A 21,572-nucleotide genomic window follows, 5' to 3' on the forward strand; every position below is an offset into this window, starting at 1 on the left:
ACCCCCTACTATGACCGAGAATGGAATGGTTTTCTGTAACAGTATCTCCAGCTCTGGTGGACCTGGCTTATCAATGCATTGCATGGTTGGCTATGCAGTTGCTACTGAGGGCTAAGTGTGAAGCAAATAAAAGCTGATCATCAATGCTTAGAAAAGATGGACCGTCAATGATCAACTAATTGCCAGATCTCAAACTTTAGGGACCACAATTCTTGGGTTAAATGAACTGCTCTATATCATAGGAAGCCTAGGCTTCAGGGTACGTTTTCCTGTAGTAAATATATTCAAGAGATTTTGTATTCTTCTATGTTACTAATTAGAGATGAGCGAGCGTACTCGCTAAGGCAAATTGCTCGAGCGAGTATTGCCATTTTCGAGTACATGCCTGCTGGTGCCAAAAGATTCGGGGGGCGGTGTGGGAGAGCGGAGAGGAACGGGGGTGAGATCTCTCTCTCTCTCCCCCCTGCTCCCCCATGCTCACTCCCACAACCCCCGCCGCCCCCGAATCTTTTGGCACGATCGGGCATGTACTCGAAAATGGCAAAACTCACTCGAGTAATTTGCCTTAGCGAGTACGCTCGCTCATCTCTATTACTAATCTATATTGTAGGCCGCTAAGCATATTGAATGATCTGGCAGAACAAAAAACAAATAAGTTAAAAATAAAAAGCCTTATGAATTATTTTTTTTAATTAAAATTTTTATTTGTGTTGTTTCGTTCTGTCATGAAATATCCCAGATAAGATTAACATCATTCAACAAAGATTACATCATAGGATGGAATTTAATACAAATAAAAAAAAAAATCAAACAAAACGGGTTTTATTTTTTTTATAGAAAAAGCTTTCTATCTTTATTGCGGAAGAGTAGGAGGGATTGGAAAATGAGAAAAGAAAGGTACAGTAAGACAATTATTTCACAAGAAAGATTAGTGTTGGTGTTGGACATGTTTACTAGCCTACCATGCTGAAAATCAGTATTGCAAAATAAAAAAAAATATCTATTTTACATATACAAAATAGTACATATTCTTATTTTAATCCATTTCGGTCTTTACTCCCCCCCCCCCCCCCATCCCCCTCTGGCCAAAAATGTCTACCTTTTTGTCCCTTAAATTCAGTCATTCTTATATTTTTGGAGGAAAAAAAATTGAGGGATGAACAATTTACATACATCATTGGGAAGACAACAGAGATATAAATTTTGAATGGCTTTGACCTAAATAGTATAAATCATCCACTTGCCCACTACAATACTGATTTTATTGACTCTAGCTGCTAAACTTTGGCATTGTCCACATTTCACCATAAAATAGCAACATTTAAGTCACCATTTTCTATTCCACCGATTCCTCATGATCCTTGATCTTTGATCCATCTCATAGTCTTCTACTAAATAGTAAACCCAGAAACATAAGGGAAGCACCTTATGGTGATGTAACAAGCCATGATCTCTCCATCCATGTCTGTAGCATCTACTGTGTGTTTAGTTCAGCTTCAAGATTAAACTCGTGTCATTATAGTTGTTTAGTTAGTGTGAGGTAGCTTAAACCTGGGAAGTTTTAGATTTTGCCCTAAACTTCCTTCATCTCGTATTGGAAATAAAAAACAAAGGGCAGGCGAACTTCAAATCCTGGAACTTTTTTGTTTTGCTATCTACAGTATAAAAAAAAAGTAAAAAGAACAAAGCTCAGATCATCTTGTACTTTCCAAAAAAGTTATTTTTATATCAGTTGATGTTACAAAATACAAACTTTTTTACAACAATAGCACCATTTCATTCAATGACACACAGTACTTCTGCTGGAATAAACTGTGAGAGGGGGGGAGGGTTGCTTTAAACTGCACTTCGTACATCTGTTAGGAAAGGGGCCTTCAATCATGCCAGTTAGTGTCATACCTTCACCTGACCCATAGGTCTTACAGGAAGACAATAAATAAATAATACCATGATTTTATTCCGCAGTCTGCCCAGTTCTGGCCTTGAAATAGAAAATAAAATGTCCAAAATGTAAGCGCGTGGATGAATGAAAATTTGGGGTCGGTTCAGCCATTCAGTGCAGAAGTCCTAAAAGTGATTGGAAAGTACTCAGGTCCTTAGGGTTTTTATTTATTTTTATTTACTTTTTTTGGTTTTTACAAGAAGCAAACTGGGCCAATGTCAACGCCAAATTCCTGATCAGCTCCACCAATATCCATAGGTGCAATGTCTACGATGGGCAGGCGGGAAGTTTTCTGTGTCCTGTATTCTATAATTGTCTTGCCCCATTTGCCAGTGTGTTTCTGAAATAAATAAGACATGGTTAGTTAATAGTTAGTTAATGAAAAAAGACATATAAAGTTAAAGAATTTCTTTATTATTCTAAAACAGACTCATCAGTTGAAATGGCGAGAGGTACTTCTCGAAATCTTCCACGTTATTGCAATTTAGCCTCAAGTCGCTATTTCTACCAATTAATGTATTATAGAATTAGGTGGAATACTGCTTCTATTTACTGTTACACTTTACATCTGCTAGAAGAAGGAATATTTTTGTTTTTGCTTAAAGTGACCCCCGGGACTTGGACAAACAAATATGGCCGCAGACTGCAAGACATTACATCTGCTTTGATTGGCCAATGCTGCCCACATGAACAGCATTGGTCAGTAGAAGCAGCATATAGTGTCTTAGATTACCAATGCATACTAATGCACAGTGTGCATCAGGTAGTTAGAAAAGTGGTTCAGCTGTCTTGGTTTGTCCAGGCCACGAGGGTTGCTTTAAATACACATTTATATAAGCTTCATGGTGTATATTTGATATATTTTGTTAACTATTTCTAGATTTGCATTTACCTTGCAGCCATCTTCCAAGGCAGTGTATGTAAATCTACTGTTGCCCTCAGCTCTGATCTCAACGTCATTGGATCCCTGGAGAAGGAGAGCCTTTTTCAGGTTGCCTGAGGCCTCATCCATGAAAGCAATGCTGTTCTTGCAGTGGTAGGTGATATTCTGTGATGCATCAGTGGACAGCAGGCGCAGGAAGGTCATTTGGATGCTGGCAGTATTGGGTGCAGAGCTGTCTTGGCCATAGCTGAACTGCAGTTGCAAAGAGAAAAATAAATGATAGTTGATGATCGATAAAGAACTAAGGAGACATTTGATATTAACATTTGTGAATAAACTATTGTAATAAACTTGATATAGATGATGGAAAGTTTCATTAACATTCCATTTATTTAGTCAATTTGTTAGCAATTTTACGATTATGCGAAAATGGGAAGATAAAAAGGTACTTACTTGGAAGCCACCATTGACGGTCTCTCCGAACCAGATGTGTTTCTTGTCCTTGCTCTTGCTTGTCCACCAGTTCTTCTTGGGGATCCTGCTTGGGCTTGGGTATACACATGATTCTCCAGATTCCATGTTACAGAAGACTTTAATGGCATCCACAGTGCAACCCTGGTTAGGATCAATCCAGTAGTCACCTGCAAAAAGTGATTTCGACATTTTAAAGACAGGTTTCCCTTTTCTGCTCTAAATGTACATTAACTGAATATCATCATCCTTTTTATATATTTCCATCCTCAATTGTATAATTTACTGTTTTTTCACATATTATAATGACAGACTAGGGAAGAGGCTGGATAATGTGACAGAACACCCTGGGTAGGATTGCTCCCTTGGGTCCTGGGTAGTATCAAATTCAACTACAGCCCCATGTCTTGCAATAAACTAAAATTAACACCCTCTAAAATGCATTTAAGCCCCTCAGAAACTGATGAAACTTGAATATTCAGAAGAGATTATTTCCTACATACCACTCTTCCAGTCAGGATGGCACAGTTTCAGGTCACGGCAAGTACGGGCTGGGTTCTTCCTACTGCCATCTGGGCTACGAATGCTCTCGATTTGGTTGTTCAGTGATTTAAGAGTGGCATCAACCTCAACATCGTGCTGGCGGAGATTGCTAGAGGCCTGGTCAGCACGCATGTAACGGAGAGGATCAGGTCCTTTCTCAGGTTGTGATAGGCCAGCAAATGCAGACATATCAATGCCAGGGCCGGGAGGACCAGGAGGACCAGGTGGACCAGGTTGACCAGGAGGACCCTATGAACATAGAGAAAAGGTAATTATCAGTATTAAACTTAAAACAACTACATGCAGTTGGCTATGGTTCACAAATGCATAAAATGTTGTCTACTTACAGAAGGACCAGTTTCACCACCACGACCGCGTGGACCAGGTGGACCAATTGGACCAGGCATACCATTAGAGCCATCTTTGCCAGAAGGACCAACAGGGCCAGGGGGACCCTAAGAAGGTTAAATATAAATTGAGTGCTAATGTTCATTTAGACAGTTTTTTTAATAGTCTTTTGCTTTTAGATACATTCAAAACTTACTCTTGGACCACCAGGGCCAGCAGGACCAGTTACACCTTGATCACCAGAAGGACCCTAAAAGTACAGAGCAAAATTAAAATATTAAATATAATTTACATTTTCAGAATGAAAACAATACTTGTGACTCCAATTCAAGGTATGCCAATCCATTATATGTTCATTACCAGCAGTCTACAATCTTCCACTTTCTAAGGGATTTTTATATAGCCTGATAATCGAGCAAAAACATACTTGGAAACATTCGTTTTCCAATCATAAGGCCATAACAAGATGCCGCCAATCACTCATAGAATGAGTAAACACTAGTTCATTGGTTGATTGCTACTTTTATGTGACACACAAAATCATCGTTGTTGGCAGACCATCTCTTTGTGTGAATAGTATTGTCAACACTGATGAAACTGTATAGGGGCAAACAATTGTGTGAATGATTGTTTATCCTCATGGAGTCTGAATTGGCCTGAATAAAGGCCCCGTAGACAAGTGCTGATCTCATTGATTACGTAGTATAAAAGGATCCTTAAGGCACATTTACACGCAAAGATAATCTTTCAAACGATTGAAAGATTGACAGTTTTAGCGATCGTTTTGCATAAGGCGTTAATGGACACTAATGTCCATTAGCACTTTATCAGCTTCACTTGCATGTAAAAGGGCCTCCGGAAGCTTTTGCAGAGCACAGCATGTGATCTGAGCTCTGCACACCGCTTCATTGTTCTCACACAGGCTGTCGGCAGTATACAATGTAATTTCTGACTCCGGTGCAGAACACAGCGTGCGGTCCCTGTTATCTCTCTCCGGCTGGACGATGGATTTTAAGCTCAGCTTAAAATCATTTTTTCAGCTGAAGAGTGAACGATGGCAGCGTTTACACGCAACAATTAACGCTCATATGCCATCGTTTGAACAAATTTTGAGTGATAATCGTTTTATGTAAATTGGCTTTTAGTCATAGTATAAGCTAACCAAGGGGTGATTTGTAGTCTGTTGCTAAGTAGCATTTGCCTACATTTTAAATAGCACATGAGACAGACCTCAGTGACATTAGACCTATCCTACTGAGCCATGATATCACATATATAACAGCACTATGATTATTAGAACAGCCCAGCTGTGTCATTAGTTTAATATGGCATACTATTTACGGTATTTAGAATTTGGTGTTGGCCTTGTAGATATCTCCAGCAGTCTTAGGACTTATTGTACTGATATTCTAGTCTGCATAAGCACATTTATAAAGACCACTCACATCTAAATATTTTTCTCAGTTCTACTTACTGGAGGTCCTGGAAGACCCTGAAGACCAGTGAATCCTCTGTGTCCCTTCTGTCCTCTCTCTCCAGATTCACCAGCCTCACCCTTGTCACCACGTGGACCTTGAGGACCCTACAATAGAGAACAGTGGTACCAAATCAATAAAAACATACAGGTCCTGGTGTATTATATGATTTCAGCCGTTTTTACTCCCACTCTTCATGTAATATTTTTGTATGGGATTCAAATTAAAACCACATGCTTTTTGGGGTAATCTTTTGAAAATGTCCCATCTTAATAATTTTAAAATAATTTTCAGCACCTTCTAAAAGTGTAGACCCCACCACTAACTCTCTAGACTTAGCAATAAGCAGTCACAAATATTTATACATTTATAGTTAGGGAAAAAATACCCAAGAACACCCTATTTTTCTTACTTTGGCTCAAAAGGTATGCTATTTTATCTATTACTGTTGTACTTATAACACATATAATTTCCTATATTCACAAAAAACTGCACTTACAGCCAGACCACGAGCACCAGCAGGACCAGATGGACCCAGTGGACCTTGAGGACCCTAGAAATGAAGATATATATACATATTGTTAAAAAATATTTTAATGATAGCATATCCTATATGGAGAAAGTATATAACTACTGAACTCTTCATTGATTTACTTAAATGTATCTATAGTTTCTAGTTATCTGTGAGAAGTATAATGTATAAAATATAAACATTTGGCAAACTAACAGTACATCCAAAGTAGCAGCAATTGCAGGCAACATCAAAATGAGAACCTAATGACCAGAGGTGTAACTTGAAAATCCGGGCCCCAATGCAAAATCTGTAACAGGGCCTCCCAACTATAATGCTTTATTCATACTACTGGGTTCCCTATATGGAGAAGAGAGGCCTTATGGGCCCCCTAAGGCTCCTGGGCCCGGGTGCAACCGCATCCCCTGCATCCACTATGGTTACGCCCATGACCACCCATACATTACATAGTACAGTATAACATTAAGGTGGACTAACTGAGCTGTAAACCAATCTAAAAATATTCTCCCAAGTATCATATACATTATGCAATTAATAAGTGATCTATATCTATCCTATCACTTACAGATCAGCTAAGGATGTCATGTTAAGAAAGAAAACCCATATCAGTCTTCTCAACTGAAAACAATACTTACAGATTCGCCTCTGTCTCCTTGTTTTCCAGTTGGGCCAACAGGACCGGGACCACCAGGGGCACCAGGTGCGCCAGGAGCACCAAGAGGGCCAGTCTCACCACGGTCACCCTGTAGGATTAAGTAAAAAGGTTTGACATTATAAGACATTCTGAACATGATATTATTTTATGTGATGTGATGAAAATGAATGTCTAGTAATATATACCATGTATACTATATGCACTCAATTGTAGCTAAAGTTCAAGGTTTGGAGTATTGTCATTATTATTTTACAAAGAATTGAAAAGACACTTAATATACTTAATCTATAGAGAAAACAGTATGAATGCATAGTCTAGGATGTATCATAAAAGTTCACCTAATCAGACTGTAAAGCGTTATAATTGATTCAAGTTGAACCATACTGTTATATAATCTCACCATGATGGAACTTACATAAGACTATGTAGGAATGACAAAGAATTCTCAGTCTTACCTTCACACCAGTAGAACCATCGCGGCCAGGAGGACCATCAGATCCAGGGGTACCCTAAAGAAAAATGATAGTTTTGTGTTCAGTGATAATCTTTTTTGCTTAGATCAGTTTTATTGGTTTACATATTAAGGTATGTCCACACAGGGCAGAAATGTGGGAAATTTGCTGCATGGAAAATCTGCAGCATTTATAGTACAAACCATGTGAACAAGATGACAAAATCTCATCCATATGGTGTAGAAATATATCAGGTGGAATAGACAGCTGAATTGACATATGCTGCGGATTTTAAATCTACAGCATGACAATTGTTTGCTGCGAATCTGAGTGTGGATTTCACATTTTGCATTGCAAAGGGTACAACCCGAGTCAAATTCACACCAAAATCCATGCCTGGTCAGCTTCACATTGGATGCAGATTTTCTGTAAATATACCCTATAATTTGCACATAACCAAAGAGTTTTTTTCACACTTAGTGGATTTGGTGCAGACTTTACTTCGCGAAAAGATATGGAAATAATTACACATCATGCACAATATTTGCTGGATTTCTATTATGTGGCTAACACCACTTTGATTAATCCTATTTGTGGAATTACATTTATAATAGTTATTTAGTATTAAATGTATGGTCATACTTCACGTCCAGGCTCTCCAGAGGGGCCAGTCAAACCAGGTGGGCCAACAGGGCCAGGGGGTCCACGGTCACCAGCACCTCCTGAGCTTCCTTGTTTTCCAGGCTCACCCTAAAGAACATTTGATGAACTAAGTTAGATTGGGAATAAAAGCAAATACAAGCATATGCAGCGAATATACTGCGAAACATGGGACAACGTTTTACAAAATTACCATTTAATGTCAAGTCAAAGCTATCCATATTCTTAATCTTAAAATAATATTCTTATATGTGTTCTATCTATTTATGAAGGTCCAATAAAACATAAATAGTAACATGGTGTGTAACTCTGAAAAAAGATACAGACAGTATGTCCATCCAGTTCAGCCTATTATCCTGCAATGTGGATCCAGAGGAAGGCAAAAATCCCCCATGATAGAAGTCAATTTTCCTCATTTAGGGAAAAAACTTCCTTCTCGACTCCAAATTTGGCAATCAGAATAAATGCCTGAATCAACAGCCTATCTCTAAAAATATAGTGACTATAACTTGTAATATTGCTACACTTCAGAAAGGTGTCCAGGCCCGTCTTGTACTCTTTTAGTGAATTCACTATCACTACACCCTCAGGTAGATAATTCCGTAGTCTAATATTAATGTTGTGTATCTTCATATGGCTAGTAATATGTCCATAATTGTAGTTCACTTTATAGTTTCAGAATGTCGTAGTTGATTTCGATTGGCCTAATTCCAATGGCTCCCTAAAAACTATAGAGACTTAGTTATTAATATTCTTAATTATTCTTTATTATAGTAAAAGTAAAAGTCCTGACAGTCTGTAAATACTTAGCTGTTTTACAGTCATTTGCAGTGTTTTTAGCATAAAAATTACCCTTTTCATAATTTTTACTTTCTTGTATCCATTTTGGGGCTGTTGCTCATCTGTGCTGCTGGGGGCGGGCTCTAGACAGAAGCAGCCTTCTTTCCCCTCTGGCAGCTGAAAATATAGTCTTTTCATGCTTGTCTGCAGAAGGAGCCTTGTTATTAGAGATGAGCGAGTATACTCGCTAAGGCACATTACTCGAGCGAATAGTGCCTTAGCTGAGTATCCTCCTGCTCGTCTCTAAAAATTCGGGGGCCGGCGGGGGGCGAGGGAGAGCGGGGAGGAACGGAGGGGAGATCTCTTTCTCCCTCTCTCCCCCCCGCTCCCCTCTGCTCACCGCCGCAACTCACCTGTCACCCGCGCCGGCAGACGAATCTTTACCGACGAGCGGGAGGATACTCGGCTAAGGCACTACTCGCTCGAGTAGTTAGCCTTAGCGAGTATACTCGCTCATCTCTACTTGTTATCTTTACTGGGAGTTCTGTTCTTTCTGTGACAAGCAGGGCAGAAAGCTATTTCTATGGGCTGCCCTGCTGTAAACAGAGGATCACTACACAGAGACCTGGCTGTGGGAAGAGTGACAGAGCATGTGCATCCTCCAACACTCAGGCCATTAGGTGGACTTGACCATTGCTATAGACTTTGTATACCGTACCAGGTGTCATCAACCTATGTAAGTAAATGTTATAACTCTTCACTGGATCATTATTGATAGCATGTTAATTTTTTTTGCGAGCTATCGAATGAATGTGAAATTTAATCATTTATCAGAGACAGCAGGAATATTTAAATATGATATTCATTATTATTATAAAATATATGCATTGATTAAGACTATTTAATACAATATTGAGTGAATAATGATATATAAATTGTTATTAAAAATTGTATTGCCTAATTGGAAACCAACTGAAAATGTCTTCATGCTGTTAAACCAGATAAAAGCCTGGACAGCAATTTTTAGATGTTTGTGTGATTTTACTAATTATCTTTTATCCCTGTTTGGACAAATAAGCACATATGCAGCATTTACTCATTACACCTTTGTACTCTCTCTCTATATATTATAGAGGCAGCCATAAAGAAAGTACCAATCTACATGAATATAATATATTTTCTAAGTCAAATAATACTATATTAGATAACACTGTAGAATACAAGATTATTATACTATTTGGTATAAAAACACTAATTTTTGAATATAAAGCAAGGTTGCATAACTCTCATATAAGTGAATATACCAGGCGCATACATAATAGTCATAGATTGCAAATTGTGCACTTTGTAAAATGTATACTTACAGAAGGTCCAGGAAGACCAGGGAAACCTCTCTCACCACGCTGACCTGGCAAACCAACAATACCACGCTGTCCAGCCAAACCTTGAGGACCAGGAGGACCATCAGGACCCTAAGAAGAAGAACAATGTTAGAATATCTCTGTAAAATGTTTTAATGGCTCAGCAGCAACTGGGCATCTCACTAACACTGTCATTGGCCAACAGTACTATCAAAATTTATGATATTTGGTTTATACCAAAGATTGCATATATAAGTGGCTAAAACTAACAAGATCGGGCTGTTTGATCTTTAAAGAGGTTGTCCACTGCTTTTACTATGATGACCTGTTCTCTGGATAGGTCATCAATTGTTGACCTGTGGGGCTTGGTATCCCTGCCGATCAGGTGTAGACAGCACTGGAAGCAGATGGCACTATCAACATTGCAGTGGCCTGGTTTGATACTACAAGCACAGCTCCCAATTCAGTGGGAGGTGTGCCTGCCGTACCCAACTGGACTACTGCAATAAAGACAGTACTATCTATGGTGAAATCGCTTTTTGCCATTGCCCCCAGCAAAAAGTTTTTATAAAAGTTATTCAATACTTTATATGTACCCAAAACTGGTTGCTATAAAAACTAGAACTTGTCCTGCAAAATAAAAGGTGTCGTATAGCTACACTGACAAAAAAATGTAAAAATTTATGACCACTGGAACACATAAGGTAAAATAGTTTACTGGCTCTTAAGTCAAAAATTAGTTATGTCACTAAGGAATTAAAAATGCATTTAAGGCGACTGAGTTCTGCGTAAAATATATTTACATGAGGCATAAATTCAAAATCACTATGAAAATGTGACATTCTGCAGAGGGTTTATCCAATTTTAATGTGACTGTGAGGAGGTTAAGGTTGAGAACACGCCACTACTAGGCCAGTCGCCTGGGATCATCAGGGATACTAATAATAGTGGACAGAATTAAGACACTTTTACACATGCCGATAATCGGCAAGAGTGAGAGTGCAAGAGATCAGCTAACAAATAAGCAAATACTCCTTTGTTGAGTGATCGTATCTCTTATGCAGCACTAAGGGCTGCTTCACACTGACGAGAGAGATATCACGGCCAAGTGATTGACGGCCCAATACTGCCCTCGCAATCCTCCTGAAAACCCCTTTTCATATGGAAACAGCCTCGCATCACTGCAGGGAATGCCTTCATCCCCGTGGGGAATCCCTTCCCCCCACAGCCGTAGCTGAAGAGATTTCCCCACCGCATCTGAAGGGATATCCCACTAGGCTGAAGGAATGGCCTGGTGCAGCTGTCTCAACCCAGGGAATCATGATGTTCTTCCATTGTTTTCAATGGGCTGGTGCTGCTGCAGCCGGCCCCATTCAAAACAATAGGCGATATTGCAAAAGGACGTGTTGCAATTTGTTTTCTCACGCAGCTTCGCAGGAGTGAAAACATCACAAATGAGAACCATTGAAAATCATTGGTTTCATAATCATGCATTTTCACTCGCTCTTGCCTAATAAGAGAAGCGATTGCCAACAGTAATGGAACTGTATGTGCCTGAATGAGCATGCTAACAATCATTCAGACACATACACTACTACTGATTGCTTCCTGTAAATGGAGCTGAATGAGTGCCGGTCAACTTGCAAGATACGTCAATCAATGCTCACTCCTAGCAAAAAATATAAGTATAAGGCAGCCTTCTCAGAGGACAGAATTGCTGTGGGTATTCCGCAGAATACATATAGCAATTCCTCAAGACACTAGCAGTGGCCAAATCTGCACATAAATGCTGTGTATTTGGCCACATTGTTATTTGTGGAACAGCTGCGGAATTTAACCTTTGTTAAGGGTTGAATTGTGCAGATCGATTCTGCAGCATACATGAACATACCGCTGATTTAGAATCCACAGCATTTTTCGAAAAACGCTGCAGATTCGTAGATTCCATGCAAAGTGAAGCAGATTTTTAAAATTCCCTCCAAATGCCTTATACTGTAAATGCTGTGGGATTTCTGCAGCAATTCCGCTAGTGGAAATTCCACAGCATTTGCACCAAGTGAGAAAGTAGCCTAAGGGGGCTTATTTCTCTGTCTAACTGCCGAAAATGAGTGCAATATCAGAACATTAACCCGATCACATGGTCTTCTTAGACACATTCAAACGCTCGTTTTTTTATTGCAACAGTAAATTGGGTTATTATCAAAATATATGTCTATATACTCACAGAAGGACCATCTTCACCAGAGTCTCCCTTCTCACCAGAAGCACCAGCAGGACCCTGAAGACCTGGATCGCCAGCACGGCCAGGAGGACCACCATCACCGCGAGCACCTTTAGGTCCATCTTTTCCACCAGATCCAGGTGGACCAGGGGGTCCAGGGTTTCCCTATAAAATATATTTGGCTGTTATAAAATAGATTTACATATTTCTAGCTATAGAATTGTTCACCAGTTATAATTTCCAGTAAGTTAACAAAATGGCATCTATTTAGAAAACTACAGTATATAGTGATTACACAGTCCAATTACACATAAAAACTGGGACTTAAGTGATTTAGAGAACAAAAATATTTGCTCTTCAAATCCATTTATGGCAGTCTCAATCCACAGTCAGTGTATATGCAGCACAATGGAAAGTGTGACAGCTGGGATGTACAGTATAAGCTGTATGCACACTATACGAATATATTGTATAATTCATATTATGTTAATGTGTATATTAATTACCAAATATAAATAAAAGCAAGTTTCTTACATTGGGGCCAGGGGTACCGACTCTGCCTGCAGCACCTGGGAATCCAGTAGCACCCTAAAAAAGAAGGAAATATGAATGAAAATCACAACCGCTTGTATATACTTCTACATGTGTTCAACTGAAATGTATGAAAAAAGGAAGACTCCGCATTGTTTCACAAGTTCAATCCAGAGATATGTAGTATCCTCCACATATCTAATGTAGGGTTTACTAAACAGGTTCCTTTGTAACCATTATATCCATTATCATTATGTAACTATGGGACTTTTTTGCATCCTGCACTATTTTATAAAGTGTGTGGGGTTTAGCAAAGAGGGGGCATAGCCTATTGCTGCTCGCTGGATTTACTATAATTTATGCCAGCAACTGGCGTAAATGTAAGTGGAAATCTACGTAGCTAACGTAGATTACATATCTTGGTGCAAGGACTGGCCAGACATGCCAAATTTCCTAAGAGGCATGCAACTCTTCCTAAATTGGCACATTTCACTCTATGGCACTCTTAGACTATGTATAAAATGCTGGTCTAAGTAAGAATTCCCCCACGGGGTATCAAATACTACTAAAAATATATAATTTAATTGAAGTGAATAAACTTAAGTATAAGATCTAAATTAGAAGTTAAGACCAATCAATAGTGAGAAATGAATTATGATATGCTGGAAGTGGCTGTATTAGAGGTCTTATTTTAATCAACAGTTGATAATGGTTTATTTGGGATCTCCTCATATTCTCATATAGGTACAATATACAGCCCTTGGGCAACTGATATTGTTATTCGTAAACTTAGCATATAGCGTCCCTACTGATCAAGCATTGCTCAATAATATAGTCCCTGCTTAGAAAGGATTAAAGGGGTTGTCCAGGTCTGAACTACTTATGACCTATTCTCAGGATAGGTCATCAATAGTTGATCAGTGGGGTTCTGCTGCCATCCTGAATATAGCTCATCAACAGTTCAGACCCAGACAATCCCTTTAACAATTTGAAACATCCTATCTGCACTGTCATTATTTTTGTGGCTAGGTAGAGTAGTTTGTTGGTCTACTTCAAGTATGATCTTGAGAAGCTCCATATCTAACCTCCACTTTAGTACTTACAGTTAGAACAATACACTACTGCATTTCTCATTACAGTGATGTTAAAAAGAACAGATCATGGAATTAGTAATTTAGTATAGTCATTGGAGAAATTAAATATACTTACAGCTGGACCTTGGGCACCACGAGTTCCTTTTGGACCAGTAACACCAGTTGGACCCTAGAATGACAAAAACATTTGCCATGTTATAATGTGACATTTGTTGGTTCCATCCATCTTCTATCCAGTATGTTTCAAAAGAGAAGAATGTTTGTGTATAATATATTAATGGATGTGAAATTATTACTACTTAACTGAAGCCTCTTGGTATATATATATATGTCTAATGACATAATACGGTAGTAGCGTATAATGGCTTAAAGGTGCAATATGTCCTTGGTGTATGTAGCATGTTTTTATTATTACTGGATATATTTTCCATATTTTAGAAGTGAATAACAAACCTGTGGCCCAGGAGCACCAGATGGACCTTGTGGACCAGGAGCACCAGCATCACCCTTCTGACCAGACTCTCCTGCTTCACCCTTGATACCGGCTTGACCATCACCACCCTGCAACACAAAGCAAAAAAGCATCTCAGGACATAAATTAGGAAGAAATAAGAAACAGGATATTAAAATGTACTATTATGTTTCAAAATATGTAACTAATAAGTACATAATTGAATTGTTTAATAACTAAACAATTCAATGATATTGGTTACATACAAAGGCGGATTATAATTGGGACGATTGGACAGCCAACTGATGCCCAAAGCTCTCTTAGGGCCCATGGTTGCTCAAACTGCCCCACCATCTAAGAGGTTGCCAGTGAGCTGTCATAGTGAAAAACCTGTATCGCAGACACTGGCTGCAGCACAGCCAGCATTTGTGGAGATGGACTAGAGGGACACTTTTATTTATGGAGGGGAACAGAGGGGCACTATTTTTGCAAGTGGCATAGAGGAGACTTTATTATATGTGGGGGCACAGATGGGGGTCTATTACTTTTACCAGGCATGAAATGGGCATTATTAAGTTGTGTGGGGGGTACAAATGATAATTATTACTGCGTAGGGCATAAAGGAGGTCACTTACTGTAGCTCACAAAAGAGACATTATTTCTTGCAGTGGACTGGGCGCTATGAGAGAATCACTACTGGTGGGAGGACTATTACTTTGAGTCAGAAAAGGGAGCATTAGTACTGTTTAGGGCACAAAGGGGGAGACACTATTGCTACGAGGAAGCACAGAGAGGGTACTGGGGGGGTTGTGGCAGGATTCTGCTGTGGCTGGAAGAAGATTTTATGGTGGTCTAGTCCCAGATTGGGGAAAAAAGGGAAAAGTGGATGTCACCAGATACATCATTAGTGAAGACGTTAGCAACCAGAAAAAACGGCACCTGTGATCACTTGGGGTAACTGCAGTGTGATTACCATCACTGTGTACGGCTTGCAAAAAAGGAAGATGGAACACTACCTCTGCAACATCACCTATTAGATGGCAGCATTCCTTCAAATCAATGTGTGTGTAGAGCTTATATCAGAGCATTATATGGGGACTCCATTAATTAGACATATACTAGAGCTGAGTTGCTGTATCTGAACCTGCTGTATTTATATATCTGCTTAGCTCTGGTGAAGAGCAAAAATGGTGCTGCTGACTATACTTATGAAGGGTGGGGCGGGGCCTATGATCTACTTAATCTGCTACTGATAAGGTCATTGTACTATATATTCAATGCATTCCTACTGCTCTTTATCCATGTGAATAAACCATCCATATGATGGCAACATACACCACTTATGCCAACATAACAAAATATGACATCTACTAGAATCTATAAATAAAGATTTTGGCTTGATGTATCCAGCAATGTTTATTAGTATAGAATGTACAAGTGATAAAGTAACCTATTGTTTATTCGTGTAGCATAAGGCCGGGTGCTCACTTCCCATGTGTGCGAGTTGCGTTGTTACCTGTTCGTGTGCTATCTGATATACACGGATACAGTACATTGACATACATTAGAATGCCTTTTTTCTCATGTGTGATACCGACGGAAATCGTACATGCGATGAGTATTTTCACATGGACCATCAGTCAGTGTGAAAAAACACCAATCTGCATTGTCCCATGGGCTATAATGGGCTGTGTGCTGCCCATGAATTAACGTAGACAGCCCATGACCCCAAACACACTACTGTGAGGCCTTAAAGTATATGAAGTTAATAACGTTTTGGTATTGTACTCACAGGTGGGCCAGCAAAGCCAGCAGGACCAGGTGGACCAGTCTCACCACGATCACCCTACAAAGAGAGAATTGTATTATGAGCCTTTCAGTCGATAATTCAAATGCATAAAGTATAGTTCGAAAATTCTAAAAAAAAAATCGATAATCTATTTTATAGTTAAATGGTTTTCTAATAGTATTAAAATGACTATTAGCATGACACATTTTGGCAAATGCTACATTTTAATAAAAGACAGATCCTATCTGGTCCTAATCTAGTAATATTAGTTTTTACTTAAAAGCCAAAATGATGGATTAACTAAAAGTTAACGTTTCATTTAATCTACCAACTGATGTTGTGTTGTGGATTACATTTACTGTACATATAAAAAAATATATTACTCTACTACTAAATTACACATTTGTGCGTATGGATAAAGTTTGCTACATTAATTATATGCAATAAAGAAAAAATATTAATCATGAAACATTCTATTTACAAAATGTACTTACAGGAGCACCGCGGGCACCAGCAACACCACTTTGGCCTGGAGGACCAGATTCTCCCTAAAAGATAAAGAATGAACAATGACCAGTTCAGCAAATTAACCACAAAAGTCATAATTGCAAATAACTGATAATATGGGGTATTTGATGTTTTCTGTTTTGTTGCTTTGATATTTATATGATCAACAGATGTATTTCTGTTTCATATATAGGATGACTTTGGAAAAATACAGTCATGGTGTCTTCACATTGGCGGATTTTCTGTGGATTTTTCCATGGTGGAAAAAATCAGCCGAAATCCGCACCAAAATCTGTGTTAAAATCCATGTCATTTTGGTGGAAAATCTGATGAGGTTTTTGGTGTAGCAGATTTCCCCCCTTTAATTTAAGGGGTGATATTTGCTGTGGATTTTTTGTATTGCAAAACTCAGCAGTAAATCCACCATGTCTGAATGTACCCTTAGTTAATGTACATATACAGGAATATATACTTAATATTAATGCATTGAGTATATTGTAAGTCCGTGCTTAAAGAGGTTGCTCTTCCATAGCAACTTATCCCCTATCCAGAGGACACCCACCAATTTTGAGAATACAGCCTCAGTGCTTTCGGAGGACACACATGTGCACCTCCACTCTATACACTGCAAAGGGACTATTGGAGATACCCGAATTCAAGCGATCAGCTATCACCGGTGGTCCAATGGAAGTGAATAGAGTAAAGGTGCACATGCGCATCCTCTGGTGCCCAAACTTTTGGATCCACCTGATCTCAGAATAGGTGGGGGTCCCAGTGGTTGGATCTTCACCGATCAGCAAGTTATTTCCAATCCTGTGAATAGGGGTAACTTTGAAATACCCCTAATGTTAACTACTGTATTCAACTTGAATCTTCAATATAACCTGTTGATATAGTCCTTAGCCATTTATTAAATGGGAAGATGAGTGTCTGTGTATTGGTATATATTGTTGTATAGGTCATATCAGCAATAAAACCAGTCATTCCTTCTAATACTAGCATTGACTTTTTTTTTCACGTGCAAGATATTAGAAGGACTGGTCTTGAGAATTATACTCTAATTTTGTCAAATAATGCTATTATTAAAGAGGTTGCCTGGTTTAAGAAACCCATTTTTAAGTATCTTATTAAGGCATTCTGAATTAATATATGGGTTTCCTAGTCATGACTCTCGCTCTGGAGGACCCGGAACAGCTACATATTACACAGCAGCCCATTGATTTCAGTGGGAACTGTGTAATGCTTTATTTACACTGCAATGGTGGTGCTGTGCTGGGCCCATAGATTCTACTACAGATCACAACTGATTAGTGGGGGTCCACGCAATGGAACACCATTTGGCGATTTTATCATTGACAGCCTTCTATTGAAAAGATATTGTCCCAAACTGTCAACCCCTTTAAGATTTGTTATTTTACTTGTGTGGCTTATATACTATTGTTTAGTTGTGGATACAACAGCCTGAAAGTTTGAAGATGAAAGCAATAAAGTTGGAAAGCTCAGTAGGGTCAAAACATTATGAATGATTAAATATTTTATAGCATTCAATTTATTAAAGGTAAAATAGAAAATAAATAGATAAAATCCCACATACCTTCTCGCCATTAGGACCAGATGGACCAGGTGGACCAATTGGACCAGTCAAGCCCTGCAAAGATAAAAAATTAGAGTTGTTCAAGTGTAAATTTCTATGTCTTTCTTCCTACGCCACCACCAATACTGGACCACCCAATGTTGTATAATATAGATGATCATAATAAAATTCAGATATACTATATAAAAAGAAGGGGTCATTCTAGTTTTTTCAACTAATGATCTCTACTTATCCAACACACCTTACTAGTGTTATATTTCTGGTAATATTATCATTATTGTACACTTAATATAGACAGAACAGAATACATCTATTCATAAATGAGTCCAAAACCTTCAGCCTCAGCTTTACAGTACAACACTATCCCACTCAACATTATCTAACCACTGAACATAAATATTATTGCATTGTGCAGTACGCTGTTCAGACATAGGACTCTACACTTGCTAATCTTGACATTACAGTTGGACAAGCAACTCTTAATTATATTCCCTCTACAGTTTATAAACATAGGACACTCTAGCTACTAAACATAACCTGACCACAGCACATGAGCCTGATATAGTCCCATTGCCCTCTACACTGTGTATACGTAAGACAATACAGATTTGGGTCAGTTTTTATATTAGACATATTATAGTGATATTTTATACATACCCTTCCGCCATCTTTTCCAGAAGCACCTTCTGGACCTTTCTCACCAGTGTCACCCTATTTGAAAAAGAATATATAATATTGAATACATTAGGAATATTTGCTGAATATTGTTCCAATCGTACAGCCCTAATGAGGGCCATAAAGAAAAGAGCAAAGTTAACCGAATCTGAAAATTTCAGCGGGACAGGTCAACTACCTTATATGTATGGAGTAGTGCCAACTCTGCCCTGACAGATGATGTTGGGAGAAGGAAGAATCTGGCATGTTGACATGCCCAATTTTTTTTTTTATGGGAGATAAGTCCACATGAGATGTTCCCGGTAATGGCTTACTCCCTCTTCCTATTAAAAACACTTGAATGCTAGGCTGAATCAAACATGCATATGTGTGGGGAAAGTTGTAAGGAACAGCGGCTGGTTGACTGAACATTCAGCAGATGGCTATTGAAAGTGTAAGGACTCTGAAAAGAGTCAGTTTTTTAGCCAATGCGCAGATTTTACAGGCAGCCACAGCGGGAACCAGGAAGTGGGCGAGTATGAAAAGCACAGCACGTGGGTCCCTGTCACCTGCTTTAGGCAGTTTATGGTGTTTTAGGCAGATAACGGGTTCCCTTTAAGTCTGATCTTATCAAATATGATATTAAATATTCAATATTAAATCTAGGGAGTAAATGGTTGAAGTAACTTCATTTTTCTAAAGAATTCAACCCCAGTTGTCTTCGTTGTACAATACTAAATAGTGCTTTGCAGAAAAAGGTTGTACGGATAGTCTAATCATTTGATGTATTTGTGCAAGTGCCAAGAAAAAAACTATTGGTTTATGACTGGGCACATTCAAAAACTATTTAGTTAATTGCAACATCACACATGTGAATATTGATACGTTTTGCAAGTCAGATATCCTCTAAATAAGCTATATGGACAGTATTAAAAAACTAAATTTTTTCACTTACTCTATCACCTTTAGGACCGGAAATACCACCAGCTCCTCTTTCACCAGGCATGCCTTGAAGACCAGGGGGACCTTGAGCACCATTGGGACCACCTGGACCAGTAGCACCCTACAAGGCAGATACATAACACATAACCAAACAGATCACAGTAGGTTTATTCTACTCAACATGTCTGAGCTATGAGTAAATATAAAATGGAAGTATATCTTAAACTCATCCTACCTTAGGGCCATCAGTACCAGGAGTACCAGGAAGACCACGACCGCCTTGGAGACCTTGAGGACCTGATGAGCCACGTTCTCCTGGGAAACCACGTTCACCCTACAATGGAGTGACACCAATGATCAAATGGCTGAATTTGACTGGCTGGCTATGTGTTTTATGTCATATAATGTTCTAAAGCAGGGTGAGCACAACATTATTGTAAGTAATTAGCATTATTGCTTACTCTTGGGCCAACTAGACCAGGTAGACCACCTTCTCCTGGAACACCCTAGAAAATGGAAAAAGAAGGGATAATAAGATTTTTGTAAGTTGCAGTACTTAGATACAATTTGTAAAAACCTTTATTATAGATGGTTAAAACTAAACTGGAAGTCAATAGAAGTATTTGGGCCAAAAGATTTTTTAAACAATTTGTGAGTTCCTCACAATCAATGTTCTGTATCCTGTTACCTCAGAAAGAAAGTTAAAGTTAAATAACATTTGGTGATAATGGTATTATGATAGATTTTATAGTTTGTCTAGAAACTGATTTTACCAATATATGTAAATTTGGGGTCAAGGTTTTTTTGGGGGTCATTTATTACACCCTCATAGTAGGGCTATTATTTTTCTTATAAAAGTCATAAGGGCATCAGATGTAATACAGGTGAAAACTATACTTAAGTACAAGATAAGTCCAATGAGCATGAGATAAGATAAATTGACATATTTTATTCTAGAGGTCACAAATATAATGCTGATGAACAGAGTCCTAATATTCCTCTTACCCTTGACTTACTTTGTTCTAATATCCTAAAACTTCGGAGGAGATTTATCAATATATCAACAACACCTAAATGTAGGTCTAAACATTGTGTGCCCAATTTATAAAAGCTGTGTAATAGTTTTTTTAATATTTGTGCCAGGTGTCGTCATTTTAATTGTTGTATGCAAATTTAAGACTGAAAATCAGAAGGCGTAGTCTTGTCGTACACACTTTTGACAGGCGACTTTTGTAAAAAGTCACAAGAATAGTCACATCCTTACTCCACTGCTTAGGAAATATAAATCCTGTCATATTTGCCCAAAAATGTGTGTAATTCAAAAACTTTAAAATATATGAAAGGTGGTGGGGTGTGGGGGTTGGTGAAAGCAGTCAGAGGAGAATGGATGAAAGTAGCCAGGAGGATGCAATGGGGCTTTCCCAGGGTTGCCACATGATGCAGATGTCCATATATGGACAGTTCTGTCACGGGACATCCCTGTTGTAGCCAAGTAATTCTACACTACATCGGTGCTGGAAGAGGAAATGTTGAAAGGAGCCTCGGGGAAGAGGGCAAAAATGGAGCCACAGAAAAAATAAAGAAGGGAGTGAAGGGAGGGAAGGAAGAGAGATGCTGAGTTGGGGGGAGTGAAAAAGGAAGCTCTCTCCAGGGAGTATGAAAAAATTGTGAAGCAAAGATCAAGGAG

The 21,572-nt window shown here is 38.7% G+C and overlaps 1 protein-coding gene across 2 annotated transcripts in view; it reads right to left on the minus strand.

Moving 5' to 3' along the window:
- Positions 1–1,699: 1,699 nt before the first annotated feature.
- The window catches only part of COL2A1 (collagen type II alpha 1 chain), a 67,228-nt gene continuing 47,355 nt past the window's right edge, over positions 1,700–21,572 (minus strand). For both annotated transcript variants that reach the window (XM_066584332.1, XM_066584331.1), the window contains 23 exons: positions 20,347–20,391; positions 20,121–20,219; positions 19,899–20,006; positions 18,947–19,000; positions 18,290–18,343; positions 16,683–16,736; positions 16,192–16,245; positions 14,402–14,509; positions 14,064–14,117; positions 12,858–12,911; positions 12,327–12,488; positions 10,106–10,213; positions 7,944–8,051; positions 7,305–7,358; positions 6,830–6,937; positions 6,162–6,215; positions 5,662–5,769; positions 4,384–4,437; positions 4,187–4,294; positions 3,800–4,088; positions 3,279–3,466; positions 2,835–3,077; positions 1,700–2,282 (listed from right to left, as the gene is read on the minus strand). In XM_066584332.1, coding sequence (XP_066440429.1) covers positions 2,136–2,282; positions 2,835–3,077; positions 3,279–3,466; positions 3,800–4,088; positions 4,187–4,294; positions 4,384–4,437; positions 5,662–5,769; positions 6,162–6,215; positions 6,830–6,937; positions 7,305–7,358; positions 7,944–8,051; positions 10,106–10,213; positions 12,327–12,488; positions 12,858–12,911; positions 14,064–14,117; positions 14,402–14,509; positions 16,192–16,245; positions 16,683–16,736; positions 18,290–18,343; positions 18,947–19,000; positions 19,899–20,006; positions 20,121–20,219; positions 20,347–20,391 — 2,415 coding nt within the window. In that variant the 3' untranslated portion in view covers positions 1,700–2,135. The remainder of the gene's footprint in view (positions 2,283–2,834; positions 3,078–3,278; positions 3,467–3,799; positions 4,089–4,186; positions 4,295–4,383; positions 4,438–5,661; positions 5,770–6,161; positions 6,216–6,829; positions 6,938–7,304; positions 7,359–7,943; positions 8,052–10,105; positions 10,214–12,326; positions 12,489–12,857; positions 12,912–14,063; positions 14,118–14,401; positions 14,510–16,191; positions 16,246–16,682; positions 16,737–18,289; positions 18,344–18,946; positions 19,001–19,898; positions 20,007–20,120; positions 20,220–20,346; positions 20,392–21,572) is intronic.

This window comes from Eleutherodactylus coqui, chromosome 1, assembly GCF_035609145.1.
Source record: "Eleutherodactylus coqui strain aEleCoq1 chromosome 1, aEleCoq1.hap1, whole genome shotgun sequence".
Lineage (NCBI taxonomy): Eukaryota > Metazoa > Chordata > Amphibia > Anura > Eleutherodactylidae > Eleutherodactylus > Eleutherodactylus coqui.